Source organism: Malaclemys terrapin, chromosome 1 (genome assembly GCF_027887155.1).
Source record: "Malaclemys terrapin pileata isolate rMalTer1 chromosome 1, rMalTer1.hap1, whole genome shotgun sequence".
Taxonomy (NCBI): Eukaryota; Metazoa; Chordata; order Testudines; family Emydidae; genus Malaclemys; species Malaclemys terrapin.
Window position 1 is genome coordinate 324,946,723 of NC_071505.1, and position 18,456 is coordinate 324,965,178.

The 18,456-nt window shown below is 43.7% G+C and overlaps 1 protein-coding gene across 3 annotated transcripts in view; it reads right to left on the reverse strand.

The window, feature by feature from the left end:
- Nucleotides 1-18,456, reverse strand: part of AMOTL1 (angiomotin like 1) — a 135,647-nt gene that overhangs the window by 37,736 nt on the left and 79,455 nt on the right. For all 3 annotated transcript variants that reach the window (XM_054015620.1, XM_054015622.1, XM_054015621.1), the window contains 2 exons: nucleotides 14,044-14,188; nucleotides 10,521-10,610 (listed from right to left, as the gene is read on the reverse strand). In XM_054015620.1, coding sequence (XP_053871595.1) covers nucleotides 10,521-10,610; nucleotides 14,044-14,188 — 235 coding nt within the window. The remainder of the gene's footprint in view (nucleotides 1-10,520; nucleotides 10,611-14,043; nucleotides 14,189-18,456) is intronic.

Below are 18,456 nucleotides of genomic sequence, written 5' to 3' on the forward strand. Positions count from 1 at the left end.
ACAGGGGGGAGGGGGAGAAGGAGGGTGCAGGCTCCTGCTGGGGGTGCGGAGTCTGGGGTGGGGCTGGGGATGAGGGGCTTGGGGTTCCAGGCTGGGCCGAGGGGTTCGGAGGCCAGGAGGGGGATCAGGGCTGGGACATGGGGTGTGTGTGTGAGGGTTATGGCTGGGGGTGTGGGTGAGGGTGGTGCTGGGGATGAGGGGTTTGGGGTGCAGAAGGAAGCTCTGGGCTGGGACCGAGAGGTTCGGAGGGTGGGAGGGGGATCAGTGCTGGGGAAGGAGGTGGTGGCGCAGGGGGGTGGCTCAGGGGTGCAGGCTTACCTCAAGCGGTTCCCGGAAGCAGCGGCATGTCCCCCCTCCGGCTCCTGCGCGGCCAGGCGGCTCTGCTGCGCCCTGCCCCGTCTGCAGGCACCACCCCTGCAGCTCCCATTGGCTGCAGTTCCTGGCCAAAGGGAGCTGCGGGAGTGGCACTTGGGGAGGGGGCAACTTGCGGAGCGGAGACCCCTACTGCCCCTGCACATAGGAGCTGGAGAGGGAACATGCTGCTGCTTCCGGGAGCCACGCAGAGTTGCCCCCGACCCTGCTCCCCAGCTGGAGCACCGGGGGTGGGGGGGAAGGGGAGGGGAGGCAAGCCTCAGACCCCGCTCTCCAGCGAGAGAGAGTGGAGAGGCTGAGATTGGGCAGGACAGACAGACGTGCAGGAAAGGGTCCTGTCAGGTTAAAGACGGCTGGTCAAGTCAGTCCGTGTTTAATGGCATGTTCCTGAGCATCCGTTCCTGTTCCTGATCATCAGATTTGGTCATCTGGTCTGATTCATGCTGTCCCAGGGACCCAGAACAGGAGAACCAAAGGTCCTTCAAATCCAGTGGGTCTGATCTAATGTGCACCCCTACAAGCAAGCACCACTGGGGACAAGTCCAGCTCTTCAGGAAATCCTGAGAGGACTTAAGCTCAAAGACTGACTTGGGCGTCAAACAGAACCCAGTGAGAGATCTTGGGAAAGGGGAACCTTGAACTAAAAATAATAATAAAATTATTATTAATAATAAATAACCTATAAACTAACAGCCTGTGCAGACAGAGATAGACACAGATATATTTTTTTTTAGAGGGTTATATGTCACTAAATATACTTAATAGTAAGTATAGTATGTGTCTAAATCATTATTATTTTTATTATATATATTCTTCATATATTTAGTGTTATTGAAGGTAGATGGAATCCAGTTTGTTCCAGTTTAAATAAAATCCCTGTTATGTTATCTTTTTTATTTTGACAACCAGTTGTATTATCTTGTCTAGTATTACACAATCTTTTATGACGGTGCAACACCTACCCCCACAGCTCTCAAGTGCAAATAGTATTGTATCACCACTGTGACGGACCATTATTAAATCTTGGTCAGTGGTTTTGGGGCAGGGTGACCCTCGATAAATTTCAGAATATAACACAATAACTCTACTCTGAGAGGTCAGGTTACAGATACATCTTTTTCTTATGTGTTTGTACAGTGCCTGGCATTATGGAGTCCAGGACTGAGACTGCTAGGTGCTGCCACAATACAAATAATAAAATAACTCTACCAGAAACAGACTGTTGTTGACTGTGCTCTGGAACAGAAACATTATACAGAAAGAAACCTTTGCTCGGTGCCACCCTAACCCCAAAGGCAAGAAAAAAGTGGACTTGTTTTCAGTGTTAATTTTTAAGGCCTTAGGGAGAAGCTCTGCCCTTGATTTGCACCCAGGTCATAAATCACAGGAAAGTTTGCCCCCACCTTTTTACTCAGATCACTCATTTAACAAACGTTACTGATCTGGAAGAACTGGGAACAAAAATGGGTCACACTTTTTATTAAGGTTCTATTTATAAAAAGCTGTTAAATGATTAATCAACGTTTTAATAAATAATTAATCAACCGTTATAAAGTTCAATAGGTTGCTTACAATAGGTTGCTTATTTATAACACCTATTGATGTGCTTATAACCATTAATATATACTACTCATGTCTGTAATATGCTTGTAAGAGCTACTGATCATTTATTAGGTTTACCTGAATGTTAATGAAACCAATAATCTGGAGATTCCATCAGTGCATCCAGAACTGTTGTCCTCTCTTCGAAACGAGCAGACCCAAAGTCTTGCAAAATGAAGCCTTTAAAACAAATATTTCTGATTCCTCTAGAATTATCATCATCAATGGGACTATCAAAATTGACTGGTATAAGAGAGGGCAGAATTTGGCTCCAAGAGTTTTGCTAAAAATATTAATCTCCCTCATTCTGAATCAGAATTTCTCCATGTTGTTTTCACAATTATCTTTTTTTAACTAATGTGGTGTTTAGTTCTGGTTTATTGCTCTTTACTTATAGCTGTTATTTCCAAAGTCACCACAGAGGGACCTTGCCTTTCTTGAGTGAGACCTACAGTAGTTATTTAGCTTTTCATCAGTCTTACAGCCCTCACACGGCAAGCTTTCTGATGAGTTTTGTCATGCGCCATTTACAAACGCAGGAATCCATTGCTGCAGTTGTCACAAGTCCTATCATGGAGTGACTGATTCACTAGAATTCAGGCTGGGTAACAAGATATGCCTTTTCTGCTCATTCAGCTCCAGCCTTGATCTGGCTGATTCACAGAACCTGACCTTAACAAATCGGTAGGGTCATAGGCACACAGGGGTGAAAAGGGATACAGGCCACTTGTATCCTGAGCCCCTACCAAAAATGCCAGTATTTGAAGATGGCGCAGAAGGTGGCAGGATGGATGCAGAACTGATGAGCACAAGCTTCCAGAAAGATACTGAAATTCAGACATGGTCATTTCACATGCTGCAAAGACCTTTAGCTGTAAATTCTCAAAGTACTGGGTTGGGCTTGCACTCCACAAATCCTGCTAATTCAATCGGGGTTGCACTGCTGAGACACAGAATGAGGTTTTAAATATTTTTTTTCTAACGGAAAGGGGCCAAGTTGCCAGGTCTGAAGACCTGATTACCCATCAAAGACATACAGCACGGAGAGCAGTAGGACAAGCTTTCACCACGCTGTCCAGACTGCATGCCTCACTCTGAACGTGTAGCCACTGATCCTAATAGGATAAGACTAAAGCAGGGTCTCTGGATCCAGAAGTCCAGTAGTCTGAGTGGCCTGATGTGGCAAAGTGTCATGGAGGAACGAAGTGTTTATTTCTGCCTTCGCTGACACAGATGTGACTCCCCTCGGAGGGCAGGTGAGGACCAAACTGGGTACCAAGAGTTTATCTAGGGTGGCTGAGAGGGTAATATCAGGGAGCCCACTAGGGCAGACCAAGAGCAGGAGTCTATGCAGCAAAAGGGTGATTTTTTGAGGCGGGGCAGCAAAGTTTTGGTGAGTGGCCCCATTTTCTGTTAATCCATCCCTGTTTCTATGGTTCAACTTCTATTCACATTCATCCCTTCACCTCACAGATGGGAAGGGCTGAGTGAAATTCCCACACTTGCACACACAATTACAGTGATTATATATACACACAACAGGAGTGAAACTGTATGTGCACAGTCCTGGCCTCTGGTATTTTGAAAATCAGGTACCATTGCACAAGAGCAGCAGTCTTAACCCTTGTGTCCTGGCCAAATTCCATAGCTGTAATTACAATCTACCCTCCGAAATTCCCTCTGCAATTTCAATTGCAGATGGTGTGCTCGTGACAAAGCTCATCAGAGAGCTAGCCATGGTAGGGGCTGCAAGACTGATAAAAGACTAAATTATTACAGGAATTCACACTTGAGAAAGGCAGGGTCTCTGCACGGCATCTTCGCAATTAACAGCTATAAATAAAGAGCAATAATCCAGAATTAAATACCATATTAGCTAAAAAATAGACAGGATTGCAAAAACACCATGAGGTAAATGACTCTGATTCAGAATGAAAGTTGTTATGGCCACATTCTGTTTTGGATTATACACTGGGGCAACCCCATTGATCTCAGTGGGATAGCAAGTGTGACCTAGAGCAGAATTTGGCCCTTAATCTGATTAAAAAAAACAAGAGAAAGTATGGTCCAGCGGTAAGGGCACTAGCTTGGGATTTGGGAACTCTGGGTTAAATTCCTGGCTCTGTCACAGACTTCCTGTGTGATGTAGGACAAGTCACTGAGTCGCTCTGTGCCTCAGTTTCCTATCTGTAAAACTGGAATAACAAAATGTCCCCACCTTCCAGGGGTGTTATGAAGATAAACACATTGAAGATGGTGAGATGCTCAGATGTTATCAAAATGAGAGGCATAGATGATAGGAACTTCGCTCTTGATAGCCTATGGAACCCCGGTGGCTACCCTCTCAATCACCACAACCTGTCTCTTTTAATTATGTAGATCTCAATACATACAGACACACATGAATGAAGCCATACTGAGTGCACTCAAGCTGCAACTTAGTCACCAATTTGCAAAGAGCTTGCAGTCTTCTGGCTGCAGCTCCTACCGAAAGATGTAACAGAATGTACAGAAGGGGCCCACAAAACAACAGGCCTTGCTTGCAACAGAGTGCAAGCCAAAGTTGTGTTCTGCCCCATAGAAAAGACTTATAAATGACACCATATCAGTGACATCAATCACAAGGTCCCTGCTAAACCTGGACTGCAAAGGGATTTTCATTACATCTGGAGAAAGGGAAATTCCTTGTGGATCTCAATAGCAGAATACTCAACCAATATTCTCATATCAAGCTAATCTATTCTGCAGGCAATAGCTGCCCACAAAATATAAATAAAGATGGCCCAGTTCGTAAATTCTGTACCCCCTCTTTTTCTATTATTGGAAAAGCTTTACATCATATTTGTCACATTTAGCTCTCTGGTCTAGACTAGTAGACACTCCAGGCATCCACACCAATTTGTGTCATGTGATCTCAAAGAGCAATGTTTGTTCACAAGCTGTGAATTTTTATTAGTGATACACTGAGAGCACAGCATGCAGTTACATCATTACTTCTGGTTATGTGTCAATAAAACCATATTTTAAAGCATAGTTGTAGTCAGAACAGTGACTACAGCTTTGGCTACACTGGAGATTTCAACCATCAGTTGCCCAGCCATCAGTTTAGCTCCACTGGTGTCGACCCTTTGTATCGAAAGGCAAAGGCATTATAAACTGAAAATTGTATTGGTGTAATCTATCCTTGCTTGAATCTGTCCCCAGAATTGAAAAGACCTGTGTGAAAGTGGTATCTTCTTATTCAACAGACCCGCTTCTGTATTCAGAACACCATCTACAGGTCTAATGACATCTGTTAATGCTGCAGAGCCAACACAGCTATGGAAGAGTGGGCTAGATTGCCTTCTGCTTTGCGCACCTACAACAAAATTATCATCTACATTCCCACTGTAGCATCTTTATTACTGATGATGTTGCATGAGCCAGAAAGAACACAGCATGACTTTCAAATCCCAGGTGGAATTAGCATGGCTGGCAGTTGGAAATCCCAAGCCAAATCCTCAGATGGTGTAAATCAGCATTTGCTCCAATGAATTCAATCTCAAAAAAATATATTGGAATTGGAAAAGGTTCAGAAAAGGGCAACAAAAATGATTAGGGGTATAGAATGGCTTCCGTATGAAGAGAGATTAATAAGACTGGGACTTTTCAGCTTGGAAAAGAGATGACTAAGGGGGTATATGATAGAGATTTATAAAATCATGAGTAGTATAGAGAAAATAAAGAAGGAAGTGTTATTTACTCCTTCTCATAATACAAGAATAAGGAGCCACCAAATGAAATTAATAGGTAGCAGGTTTAAAACAAACACAAGAAAGTATTTTTTCACGCAATGCAGTCAACCTCTGGAACTCCTTGTCAGAGGATGTTGTGAAGGCCAATACTATAACGGGGTTGAAAAGGGAGCTAGATAGATTCATGGAAGATAGGTCCATCGATGGCTATTAGCCAGGATGTGGCAGGAATGTTGTCCCTAGCCTCTGTTTGCCAGAAGCTGGGATTGGGTGACAGGGCATGGATCACTTGATGATAACCTGTCTGTTCATTCCCTCTGGGGCACCTGCCATTGGCCACTGTCAGAGGACAGGATACTGGGCTTGATGGACCTTTAGTCTGACCCCATATGGCCGTTCTTATGACTAGATCACTGCCCTGGACATACAAATCGAAACAGATGTTCGGTAGATGCTGTGGGAGGATGTCAACTGGCCAAACCCAGGACCTGATGGCCTCTGCTTCTGGGATCTATGACCCGCTCTGGGGTAGTCTTGTTGCATCGGGGGAGTAAGGATTGCCCAAAGGAGTGTTGCAAGTGGTACAGTTGATGTTGCCACTGACTGTCAAAATGATGTTTCCATGCTGCCTGAGTATATACCCCAAGAGAGCATAGGGTGGTCCTTGAGTCTTTAAACGAGAGCAAGGTTTCAGCTGTCTTTTCTGGAAAAAGCACACAACTTTTATAAGGCACGTCTTCAATAGTCTGCAGCACATCATAAGCAATGCCTGAATTTTGCAGCCAAGACACCTTCTCATCGTTACCGCTGAGGCAATAACTCTGGCTGAGGTACCTGCCATGTCCAAAGCTGATTGCAAGGAGATCTTGGCCACCAAATAGAAATCAGCTCCCAACGCTCGAAATTCCTCCCTGGAGGCTTCAGGTAACTGGTGTACAAATTTAGACATAGCTGTCCAATTAATAAAATTGTACTTGGATAGCAATGGCTGCTGGTTCGCAACACACATTTGCAGGGAAGAGGAGGTATGCGTTTTTTTTACCAATTAAGTCCATCCTCTTGGATTCCTTGTCCTTGGGCGCAGACTTACACCTGCCCTGCCAGGCACCATCATTCACCGCAGTCTCAACCAGGGAATTAGGGAACAGAAGCCATCAAAACCCTGTGTAGGTACAAAATGGAGGGCAACAAAAATGATTAGGGGTCTGGAGCACATGACTTATGAGGAGAGGCTGAGAGAACTGGGATTGTTTAGTCTCCAGAAGAGAAGAATGAGGGGGGATTTGATAGCAGCCTTCAACTACCTGAAGGGGGGTTCCAAAGAGGATGGAGCTCAGCTGTTCTCAGTGGTGGCAGATGACAGAACAAGGAGCAATGGTCTCAAGTTGCAGTGGGGGAGGTCCAGGTTGGATATCAGGAAAAACTATTTCACTAGGAGGGTGGTGAAACACTGGAATGCGTTACCTAGGGAGGTGGTGGAGTCTCCTTCCTTGGAGGTTTTTAAGGCCCGGCTTGACAAAGCCCTGGCTGGGATGATTTAGCTGGGAATTGGTCCTGCTTTGAGCAGGGGGTTGGACTAGATGACCTCTTGAGGTCCCTTCCAACTCTGATATTCTATGATTCTATGATTCTATGATTCTATGAAAATAGTGTTTCTCTGAATGCTTCGCTGCAGGTGGCACTGAAGCCGGAGTAATCCAAAGAATGTTTTCAGGCTCCAGGAGTTCATCGTTAATAGGGAAGGCTACCCTCCCCAGGGAAGACGGCTGAAGAATATTCAGTAGTTTGTGAATATTCTCCTGCAGGTATGCTGCCTGGATGTCCAAGGTAGCAGCCACACATTGCAGAAGGTCCTGGTCGGCCTTCAAGTCCTCAGGCGCTGAGGGAGAAGAGGAACCTGATACCCTCAAATCATCAAGGGATAATGATGAAGCAGCAGTTCCACTAGGGATGGGTCCTGCCCTGAACTGTCAGATCTGGACAGGACAACTCTGAGAAGGGAAGCTCAACCGATGTCTGAACTCACAGTGGAACACCACCACCACAGACGTACCCCATGATATTGCTCTGGAACAGGGTGAGGAATGTGAGTTCTGAGATTGAGGACCATCCCACAGATTCCAAGGTCGTCACTGGAATACAGGTAGGGCACTGGTGGCCAGGAGACTCTAGGCAAGGGGCCCGTGTCTCTGTACCAGTGCTCTTCAGAGAACTGTTCTCGGCATCAGTCGGGTGAGGGAGAGCAGGAGAAAGACCCCAACCGGAATCCTCAGGAGCCCTGAGTCTCCGGGGACAGCGATGAAGCTAGCCTTGATGGTGCAAGGAGCTGGTCTGATTCACCAGCTACCTAGTAGGAAAGAGGTAGCAGTGCTGCTGATGGAATTGGCACAGCTGACACCAAATACATCACAGTTACATCCGGTGCCAGGAGCGGTGTCGGTACTGACCTCAGCAACGGTCCTGATGCAGCACATGGTGCTGAGATGGAAGAGAGGATCTGCTGTCAAGACAACGTCGGTGCTAAGGAGTGCACCAGTGCAGAGGAGGTTCTCAGTGCCAGGCCCAGCACTGGCCTCAACTCTGCAGTCTGTGGCAGTTGGAAATCAGGTTTGTCGTCCATGGACCCCAAGATTCTGAGACAAGCCCAGACGGTGCCAACAAGGTCGTGGATGTCATAACCCCAGCAAAGTCCTGGATGAGTGGGAAGCCCAGAACTGATAGGCAGAGTAGATCGCTGCTGCCTGGTATACAGTCAGCGTGTAAACACCCGGTGCTGGCATCACTGGCATCGGTACCAGACTCCATGGATGCTTCAGAGCTGGAACTAGAGTCATCAATAGGGTTGCCAACCCTCCAGGATTGTCCTGGAGCCTCCAGGGATTAAAGATTAATCTTTAATTAAAGATTATGACATCTGCTGAAACCTCCAGGAATACATCCAACCAAAGTTGGCAATCCTAGGCACCAGTATCAGCTCCCCCATGCCTCTACATGGTACTGGGGAGCAGTTTGAAGGGCCTGCTCCATCCCGCATGCTGGCAGTTGCATGGCGCCAGTCCATATTCCTCTTAGACAAAGAAGAAGAGTCTCCACGAGACTGGAGCAGTCCCAATTGGTCTTATGAGACCTTTTCCTCGGCACACTCCAGGAGACTGAACGGCTTCTTCATCTCTTGGGAGAGACGCCAGCCCTGCAACATAGAGCAGCGTCACTCACTGAAAACCACACAGAGCTCCGACTCCAGCCACAGGCAGTGAGAGGAAACTGTACCTCATATAGCCAGGGGAGGTGCTACAACCACAAGGCGTGAGTGCTGCCCTCCTACGGGTACTATGAGGCAAAATTCTCAGGCTCCGATGCACTGGGAGCACACATACATAAGTGGAATACACGGCTGCATCTACTTGAAGAAGAACACTTCTGAAACCTCTAGAACTATTTCGTATTTATTAAGCACCGTACAAGAAAGAAAAAGTCAACACATTATAGACAGGTGGGCACAGAATGAGGCTCCTGCCTTATAGATTGCACACACTGTGCAATGCAGAGCGTTCTAGTGTTACTAGCAAATAGCAGCACATGGTAGAATTTCTTTGTTTCCCTATTTCTCTTTTTTTTTTTAAATGTAGGAAATTCCATATTAAAAAAACAATGTTAGAAGAAAACTACAGTTGCAAAGTGAATCATCCACTGATTAAATTAAGGCTGTCTGTGCAACTTGAACTCTGCCCTCCTGCATACATTGTTATGCAGTCAATGCTATATAGTCACATGCTAGCATCCAAGGAAACCATCAACACACACACAAAAATGAAGACTAAGTCACATAGAGGACATTTGCTTCAATTGGATCAAATCCGACAAGGTGCTGTATAACACCAGGGAGGTTTTCAACACCCTGAGTTTCCATTGAAGCTCTTTTGATACAGCTGGTTGGAAATTTTTCATCAAAATGGGGTTTTGACACAAAACTCTGGTTTTGCAGAAATCGAAACATTTCAGAAAATGTGTTGATTTTGACAAAATTTTGTTCAGAAATAAAAGAAAATATATTTTGATAACATCAAAACGTCCCGTTTTAAAATGTTCAGAATGGAATGTTTTCATTTTCCATTTCAATATGACCTTTAAAAAAAAAATTAGTTGTTTTTAGATTAATTTTTAAAAAGATTTAAAAGGTCAAAATCAGAATGAAATGTTGCGATATTATTGAAACAAAACTTTTTGATTGACCCAAAACTATTTTTTTTTTCCAGAATTTTGTTTTGTGGGAAATTTCTCATTTGTTTTTGTTCTGTATCAGAACAGCAGAGCATTCCACCAATATAGAAACCTAAAACGGTGGGGAAATGCATGCCTGGGATGTCACAAGAAGTTGTACGACCACTGTCCCTCCAGTTCCCTTCTGCAAAGAAGGAGCCAAATTCTGCTCTCATTCACATTGGTATCTATCCTGAGTCATTCCAATTAAGTCAGTGGAGGTTACTCTGAACCTATCCCAACTGAGAGAAGAATTTGGCCTCTCTGAGATGTGTGTGTTCTGGCACTATCCCTGCAAGCAACATTTTACATTTTAAAGTAAATATTTAATCAAAATGAGCTAATTTGTGTGTACCGTTCACTCCTGTTGGATGGCTCTGGTGCACAGAGAAACAACAGGCTACAGAACCTAGTCTGGTAGCTGAAATAAGGTTACACAACGAATTAGCTAAGTAAAACCTAACCACAAAGGCAATCAAAAATGATGACTAAGCTCCCTCTGCCACTCCAGTTAAAAACCGTATCTTCAGAAGAAATGAATGCAGTACTCACTCTGAGAGGCATAAAAGCCCTCTGTTGCCTTATCTTCATGCCCATCAAATTCTCTGCTGGCTAGCTGCCTATTGGCAGTCTCCAGTCGGTCTGCACATAAACAGGAAATACTTTAAGTATAAATATACGTATATAAAATTATAGGCCAACAACCAAGAAAATACATGCCAGCAGCATGGTATAAATAGAAGCTCAAAAGGGAGATACTAAAATGAAAGAGGCTGAGGTATATATCAAACAGTGAGGGATGAGCCCTGGACTCCTACAGAACAGCAATCTTTTAGTTTCTGGTTGGTAAGAAGATGTTTATTGGTTGGCAGAGTTCAGCCCTTCATAGATTTGAAACCCAGAAGCAACGTTATATCATTGAGTTAGACTGCCTGCATAACACAGGCTATAGAGTTTCACCCAGTGATTCCTGTCTCAAGCCCAATGACTTGTGGTTGAGCTAGAGCAGTGTCTCTCAACCTTTTTGATACCCGGGACCAGTTTGTTGCCTTCCTAAACTGTGTCGGGGAGATCTCAGGGACTGGCGCTGGTCCACGGACCAGTTGTTGAGAAGCACTGAGCTAGAGCATCTCTTTGAGAAAGACTTGATTTAAAGCTGTCAAGTGAAGAAGAATCCACTACGTCCCTGGGTAATGTGTTCCAATGATTAATTGACCTCCCTGTTAAAGAGTGCCCCTTATTTCCTGTTTGAATTTGTCGAGCTTCAGGAGATGAAAGGCTGAACTTAACAGTACAGGAAATAGGAGACTTGAATGCCTGCAGCACTGTGGATCATGGTATGAAGTACTCCAATGTGGCTGCTTGTGGTCTCCAGGTGAAATTCAGCTCCAGGCTGAGGGCCAGCACAAGGCCTATGCTTTAGCCCCAATTAAGAACTATTTGGAGGACGATGGGGCAATGAAATGGTGCCTAAGCATTGTGCCAGCCTCTGTACAAGGGTGAACCTCACCCTGTAAGTGCAAGGGCAATCTTGCTGTGGCTGGTAGTGCTGTACTCCACAAAGGGGATAGCCTCACTCCTGACCAGTAGCTAGTACCAGAGTAGCAACAGTGCTGCTTTGAACTGTGATTCCCCTTAAAGAGACATGTGATACCCTCCTCCACCACACAGGCACTACTCATTCTACCTCCCTGGACCCCACTGCTCCATTGGCTCTAACCTTACTGCCTCTTCACTTCCATTTCTCCATCTGTAAAATGGTGATAGTCAAACTTACCAACCTCCAGCTGTGCTGAGTAAATCATGACTCCATTTTTAAAGGGCCTTCATTGGACAAGTGCACAAAGAGGAATCTGTGCAAACTCAGTGGATAAGCACACAATTATACAACGTGCACATCCATTTGCACTCACAAAAGGGTGTCTACAAATATTGCCTATTCAATGGGAAGCTCTTTGAAAATTTGGCTTTTACATGTTTGTAATGCATTTGAGACTAGGGCTGTCAAGTGATTAAAAATTTAATCGCGATTAATCACACTGTTAAACAATAATAGAATACCATTTATTTAAATATTTTTGGATGTTTTCTACATCTTCAAATATACCGATTTCAATGACAACACAGAATACAAAGTGTACAGTGTTCACTTTACATTTATCTTGGATTACAAATATTTGTGCTGTAAAAAACAAAAACAATAGTATTTTTCAATTCACATCATACAAGTACTGTAATGCAATCTCTTTATCATGAAAGCTGAACTTACAAATGTAGAATTATGTACAAAAAAACCTGCATTCAAAAATAAAACAATGTAAAACTTTAGAGCCTACAAGTCCACTCAGTCCTACTTGTTCAGCCAGTCACTCAGACAAACAAGTTTGTTTACATTTGCAGGAGATAATGCTGCCCACTTCTTGTTTACAATGTCACCTGAAAGTGAGAACAGGCGTTCCCATGGCACTGTTGTAGCCGGCATCGCAAGATATTTACGTGCCAGATGCACTAAAGATTCATATGTTCCTTCATGCTTCAACCACCACTCCAGAGGACATGCCTCCATGCTGATGAAGGGTTCTGCTCGATAATGATCCAAAGCAGAGCGGATCGACACATTTACTTTCATCATCTGAGTCAGATGCCACCAGCAGAAGGTTGATTTTCTTTTTTGGTGGTTCGGGTTCTGTAGTTTCTGCATCGGAGTGTTGCTCTTTTAAGACTTCTGAAAGCATGCTCCACACCTCGTCCCTCTCAGATTTTGGAAGGCACTTTAGATTCTTAAACCTTGGGTCGAGTGCTGTAGTTATCTTTAGAAAGCTCACATTCGTATCTTCTTTGCATTTTGTCAAATCTGCAGTGAAAGTGTTCTTAAAACGAACAGCATGTGCTAGGTCATCATCCGAGACTGCTATTGTATGAAATACATGGCAGAATGCGGGTAAAACAGAGCAGGAGACATACTATTCTCCCTCAAGGTGTTCAGTCAGTCACAAATTTAATAACACATTACTTTTTTAACGAGCATCATCAGCATGGAAGCATGTCTTCAGGAAAATGGTGGTCAAAGCATGAAGGGGCATACGAATGTTTAGCATATGTGGCATGTAAATATCTCGCAATGCCTGCTACAAAAGTGCCATGCGAATACCTTCTTCTCAATTTCAGGTGACGTAAATAAGAAGCCAGCAGCATTATCTCCCGTAAATGTAAACAAACTTGTTTGTCTTAGCGATTGAACAAGAAGTAGGACTGAGTGAATTTGTAGGCTCTAAAGTTTTACATTGTTTTGTTTTTGAGTGAAGTTATGTAAGGGAAAAATGTCTACATTTGTAAGTTGCACTTTCATGATAAAGAGATTGCATTATGGTACTTGTATGAGGTGAATTGAAAAATACTATTTCTTTTGTTTATCATTTTTACAATGCAAATATATTTGTAATAAAAATAATAATATAAAGTGAGCACTGTATTTGTATTCTGTGTTGTAGTTGAGATCATATATTTGAAAATGTAGAAAAACATCCAAAAATATTTAATAAATTTCAGTTGGTATTCTATTGTTTAACAGTGCAATTAAAACTGTGATTTATCATGATAATTTTTTTAATCGTGATTAATTTTTTGAGTTAATCATGTGAGTTAACTGCAATTAATCGACAGTCCTATTTGAGGCATATATTTCATATTACATATTACATTATATTATATACCTTGCTGTTGAGCTCATTATAGACAGATTAGATTTGTAGACTGGGTAGAATAACCTTTAGATGTTTACTGCAGAGTTTATAATTTTGGTCTTCAGGTTAAATTGGTGTTTTAAGAATTAGAACAACAATCCAATGCTTAAAGTTGTCTCATGTAGTTTGCTGGGGGACTTGTTTGTAACTTGGAAAATAAGAGCATTTTTATCCTTTACCAACAAACAGAACTTGATTTCTAAAGCAGTTTACCTAAAACACATGAAAATCAGTTTGTCTAAAGTCTGAGGCTGGTGATTAGGAGTTTGACAATTGAGGAATGGTACAGCATGTCCCTTAGGGCAAAAAAATGTGTAAAGAACTTAACATACCACGGAGATCCCTGTTGAAATCGTGAAGTCTCCTAATTTCTCCTTCAAGCTTGTTTCTCATAGCCTTGTCCAGAGACTCTCTCTTAGTGGTGGTCTTGACCAGGCCCTCATAGGCTTCTGAAATCCTCTGAATTTCTATTTCAAACTGAAAGGAGAGAGATCTCCCATTAAAGCAGGGCAGGAATGTATGTCATTCTGACACTCGCTTGGAGCATTTCCCAGGGGGTTTTGTGTGCCGGGGTGATGCATGGTCCAAGTTTCACACCAGCATGATTCTATAATAGGAATTCTTATAGACAGATGACAAAGCTGATCCCTGTGCTCTTTGAACATCCCTATTGCACTGAGCAATCAACTTCCCACCCACCCCCAAAACATTCTGCTCCAATGGCACAGGCCAATGCTCAGATAAATGCTTCCAAGCAAACTCAAGGGACGGGGTTATGTAACATAGTGGTTTGATTTTCTTTCTTCGGCTACAGAGGCTTCCACTTGAAAGCTGTCCTCAGTGGGCGCTGAGGAAATATGCACATTAGAATGGGCTGAATTTTTTCTTAAAAACGGGATTTGGGAGGCATGATTTATCACTTCCCCACTAGGGATGAATTCCAAATGCAAAACTTTGCTCTGAACACTAGATCCCAAATGTGAATGTCTTGGGCCACAGTCAGATCTCACATCAGTTTTAAGCTATTGTAATCCACTGATTTCAGTGGAGTTATTCCTGATTTATACGGTGTAAGTGAGATCAGAATCTGGCCCCTTATCTCTCTAACACACTGTTTCCAAACACCAGTAGGTCACAGGAGAGCCCTAGATGGTTTGCCATGTCCAGGGCTGATTAATCCATTACTAGGTACTGGCCTAGGCATACATACTTCTGTTCTGGTGCCGAGGGGAGGGCCTGGATGGGGGAGGAGACGGGGGGTGAGCATGAGCCCACCCCACACTCAACCCACAGTATTAGCTCCTGCCCAGCGTGGCTGGGTCCGGATCCCTGTTCCAGGCATTGCAGCATGGGACATGGGCTCGCAGTGCCACTCAGGTTTGGCCCCGAGGGGACAGGAGCTGCGGCTGCGAGGTGAGTGGGGTTGGGCTTGCGCTCCAACCCCCGACCCTCTTGCGCCCAGGGCTTCCCCTCTGCACCAGGCCAGGATTAGGGTTATTGTGCAGGGACAGAGGGTGCATATATATAATGATAGGTTGCAAAAAAAGACAAAATGCAGTTGGTGGGTCATCTCAGTAAGAAGGTTGGGAACTTCTGCTTTAACGGACTGAAGCAAAAGCCAGGATTTGAACACTCTTGCACTTGGACTGTTGAAATCTAGATCCCAATCCAAACTTAAGCAAATTGCAGAGGCCTGAATGCACAAAAGGAATTTGGCATGGTGACACTGAGCAGATTCACAAATCCTGAGGAAGGCATCCAAGCTCCTATACAATACACGGGGAGAGACAGGCACCTTGGACTGCAACTCACAAAAACCAGCACACTAGATGAGGAGCAGCCTAAGCTAGCCAATGGGAGGTGCCAATGAGATGGGTTGTGCTAAATCCCACCCAGTCTCAGAGGTAGGTGTCTAAATCCAGGCTGTAGGGAGGCACCTAGCTCTGCTTGGGATTCTCACCTGTAAATCCTCTCTTGGCAGTAGGCACCTATGTTGTTAGTAAGGAGGAGGAGAGTGGCTAGGGTACTCACCTAGGATGTGGGAGACCCCTGGCTAAAGCCCACCTCCACCTGAAGGAGAAAGGGGATTTGAACAAGGAACTACCATCTCTTAGGTGAGTGCTCTAACCACTGGGCTATGGGATATTCTGAATGTAGGGCTTCCTCAGTCTCTCCAGTGGAAACTGTTGCACTGTGGCTAAATAATTAGCGTCACTGAAGCAGGGAGATTGGACCCTGAGATACAGATCTCTGTCTGTCTCTCGTTATTTGTGCCAGAGAGCGAGCACAAGCATAAGAATGACTCTACCCTGGTGGTTAGGACACCCAGACACCTAGAGGGAGGCAGCATACAATAGCTCAGAGGCAAAGACATAGGTGCCTTGGCAATTTCTACTGCCAAAACTTAGGCACTGAACAAGTTTAGGTGCGTACAGGATTCAGCAGGAATTTAGTACATCGCAGTGGCCCCAAAACAGGGGACTCAGGGGTCTAAAACAGGATTTTAGGTACTTAATTCCTTTTGTGCATTTAGGCCAGGACAGATTTGGTATTCAAGCCATTACAGAGATAGGCTTAAGCTGTGTACTCAGATCCCTACCTGGCCCAAGGGTGCTAGGAGGGGAGTCAAAAGCAGGGTTTGGTTTGCAGTGTCGCTGAATCTCATGATAACCAGCTCCTGGAGTGCTGGGATTATGACAGAATCTCAGCTTTCATTTAAAAAAAAATTATAAATAAGGACCGAATCCTCAGCTGGTGCAAACCGTCATAGCTCCAGCAAAGTAAATGGTGCTATGCTGATTTACACCAACTGAGTATCTGGCCTTATATTTATACACCTCATGGTTGTGGAGAAAAGCAGGAAAACAAGAACCCTAATGGCTCAAAAATCGGGAGGCAAATTAAAAGAACCCAAATTCATCATTTGTTACAATCTCATGAGATTTTAGCCAATCTCAACATATTCAGGGCCTGACTCAGGATTTTTGGACACTTGGGGTTGGCAATTTTGGGTCTGGGCCCATCTCTCCTTATAATAGAGCCCATCTGGCATGAAAACTCTAGAGCAGTGGTTCCCAAACTTTAACAACCTGTGAACCCCTTTCACTAAAATGTCAAGTCTCGTGGACCCCCTCTTAAAAATGAACATTTCCAGGGATTTTCTCCTTTACTTGAGTATAAATTATAAAAGCAGAGATCTTGGAAATATAAAATTTGTTTTTGTGACATGTTTATTACACACTATGTATTATTAATTATTATTTATCATTACAGTATTTTTATTGCATTATGAAAATGGCAACACTCTTCCAAGATCTCACTTTTGTAGCTTGTATCACTTTGAATAAGCCTGTTATAAGACAAGGCTCCTATGTTTCATCAAGGAGTATCAGATGTGAAACAGCATGAAGGTATTTAAGAAGCCAACTCAAAGAGTTCCTCCTACACAATCATTCAGGTCTTGAGCAGTCCAGGCAAACAACGCACATTACAACAAAGCTTAAACTTGTTCTTCATAATAATTTTAAAAACAATACTAGCTGCCTATTTATTTTTAAAAACAGCAAAAAATATCCACCTCCCTTTCCATTTCTTATAAGGAGTCTTGAAGGTTAAGTCTCCTCAGTGTCCCATGCTGCCTGGGGTCCCTAGGGACAGCTCTGTCTGCCATTAGGGAATTTTCTGCCGAGAACCCCCTGTAACATTTTGTGAACCCCCCAAGGGTTCACGAACCCCAGTTTGGGAAACACTGCTCTAGAGTTAGGGCACTCTCTGATGCTGCTTGGACTTGATGCTGCCAGCTGCAGCAATGGCAAAGACGAGGCCCAGCTACAGTAATGTTTGTATTGGAGCTGTACAAAATGGTTGCAGTGGAACTCGAAACTAGTGAAACCGGCCAGGCTTCGCATTTTGTCACAAACTCGAACTTTCATCCAGATTCCCCAAAAGGTCTGCGATTGTTTAGAGCCCCCTGAGTCCTGTGATGTGTGACTTTGCAGGGTTGGGATGTGGAACGAGCTAGGAGAAACTCAGCCATTTTGATTTCAGTTTATTTAGACCTGAAAGTGAAGGTAAAACTCGGGGGTATAAATCTATGTTAATGGAAACTAACCTGAACCTAATCCAAAGCCTAATGAAATCAATGGAAAATCTCCTATTGTCTTCAAGGGCTTTGGATCAGGCCCTAAACTCATCAAATATCTAGCTTTCATGGTCATTTAACAATTACCATGTACTGCTCATCTCTACTCAAAATTTTTAAAAGGTCATTAACGAAGCTACCTAATATCCATTGCTTCCCGAGTGACGCCCAATTCTGCACAACACAGAGAATCCAATGGGCTTGTTGTAATGTGAACAGCATGGTATGATCTGAAACACTGTCTTAGTGCTACCACAGATTAGTATCCTGACTTTTTATTTTGTTTTTAAAAAGCAAGAACTCCAGGAAACAGCATTATTTTTCAGCTAATATCATCTTTAAAAGGTGGCCTTTCTCTTTAGCACAACTCAGACACACCAAAATAACAGTAGCATTTCGAGCACAAGAGACTGCAAGCTCAAAATAACTCTGAATAAACCTTGCCACATTACTTTGTTGCTGTAAGAAAACCACCTTGTACAGGAAAAGAGTTTATTTTTTACTCTTTCCTGCACTAAGACTGGAGGTATCAGCAATCGTTTACTTTCCAACTGGCAATGGGCAAACATGCTTGGATAAAATAAGACACCCCATAGAATCTTTG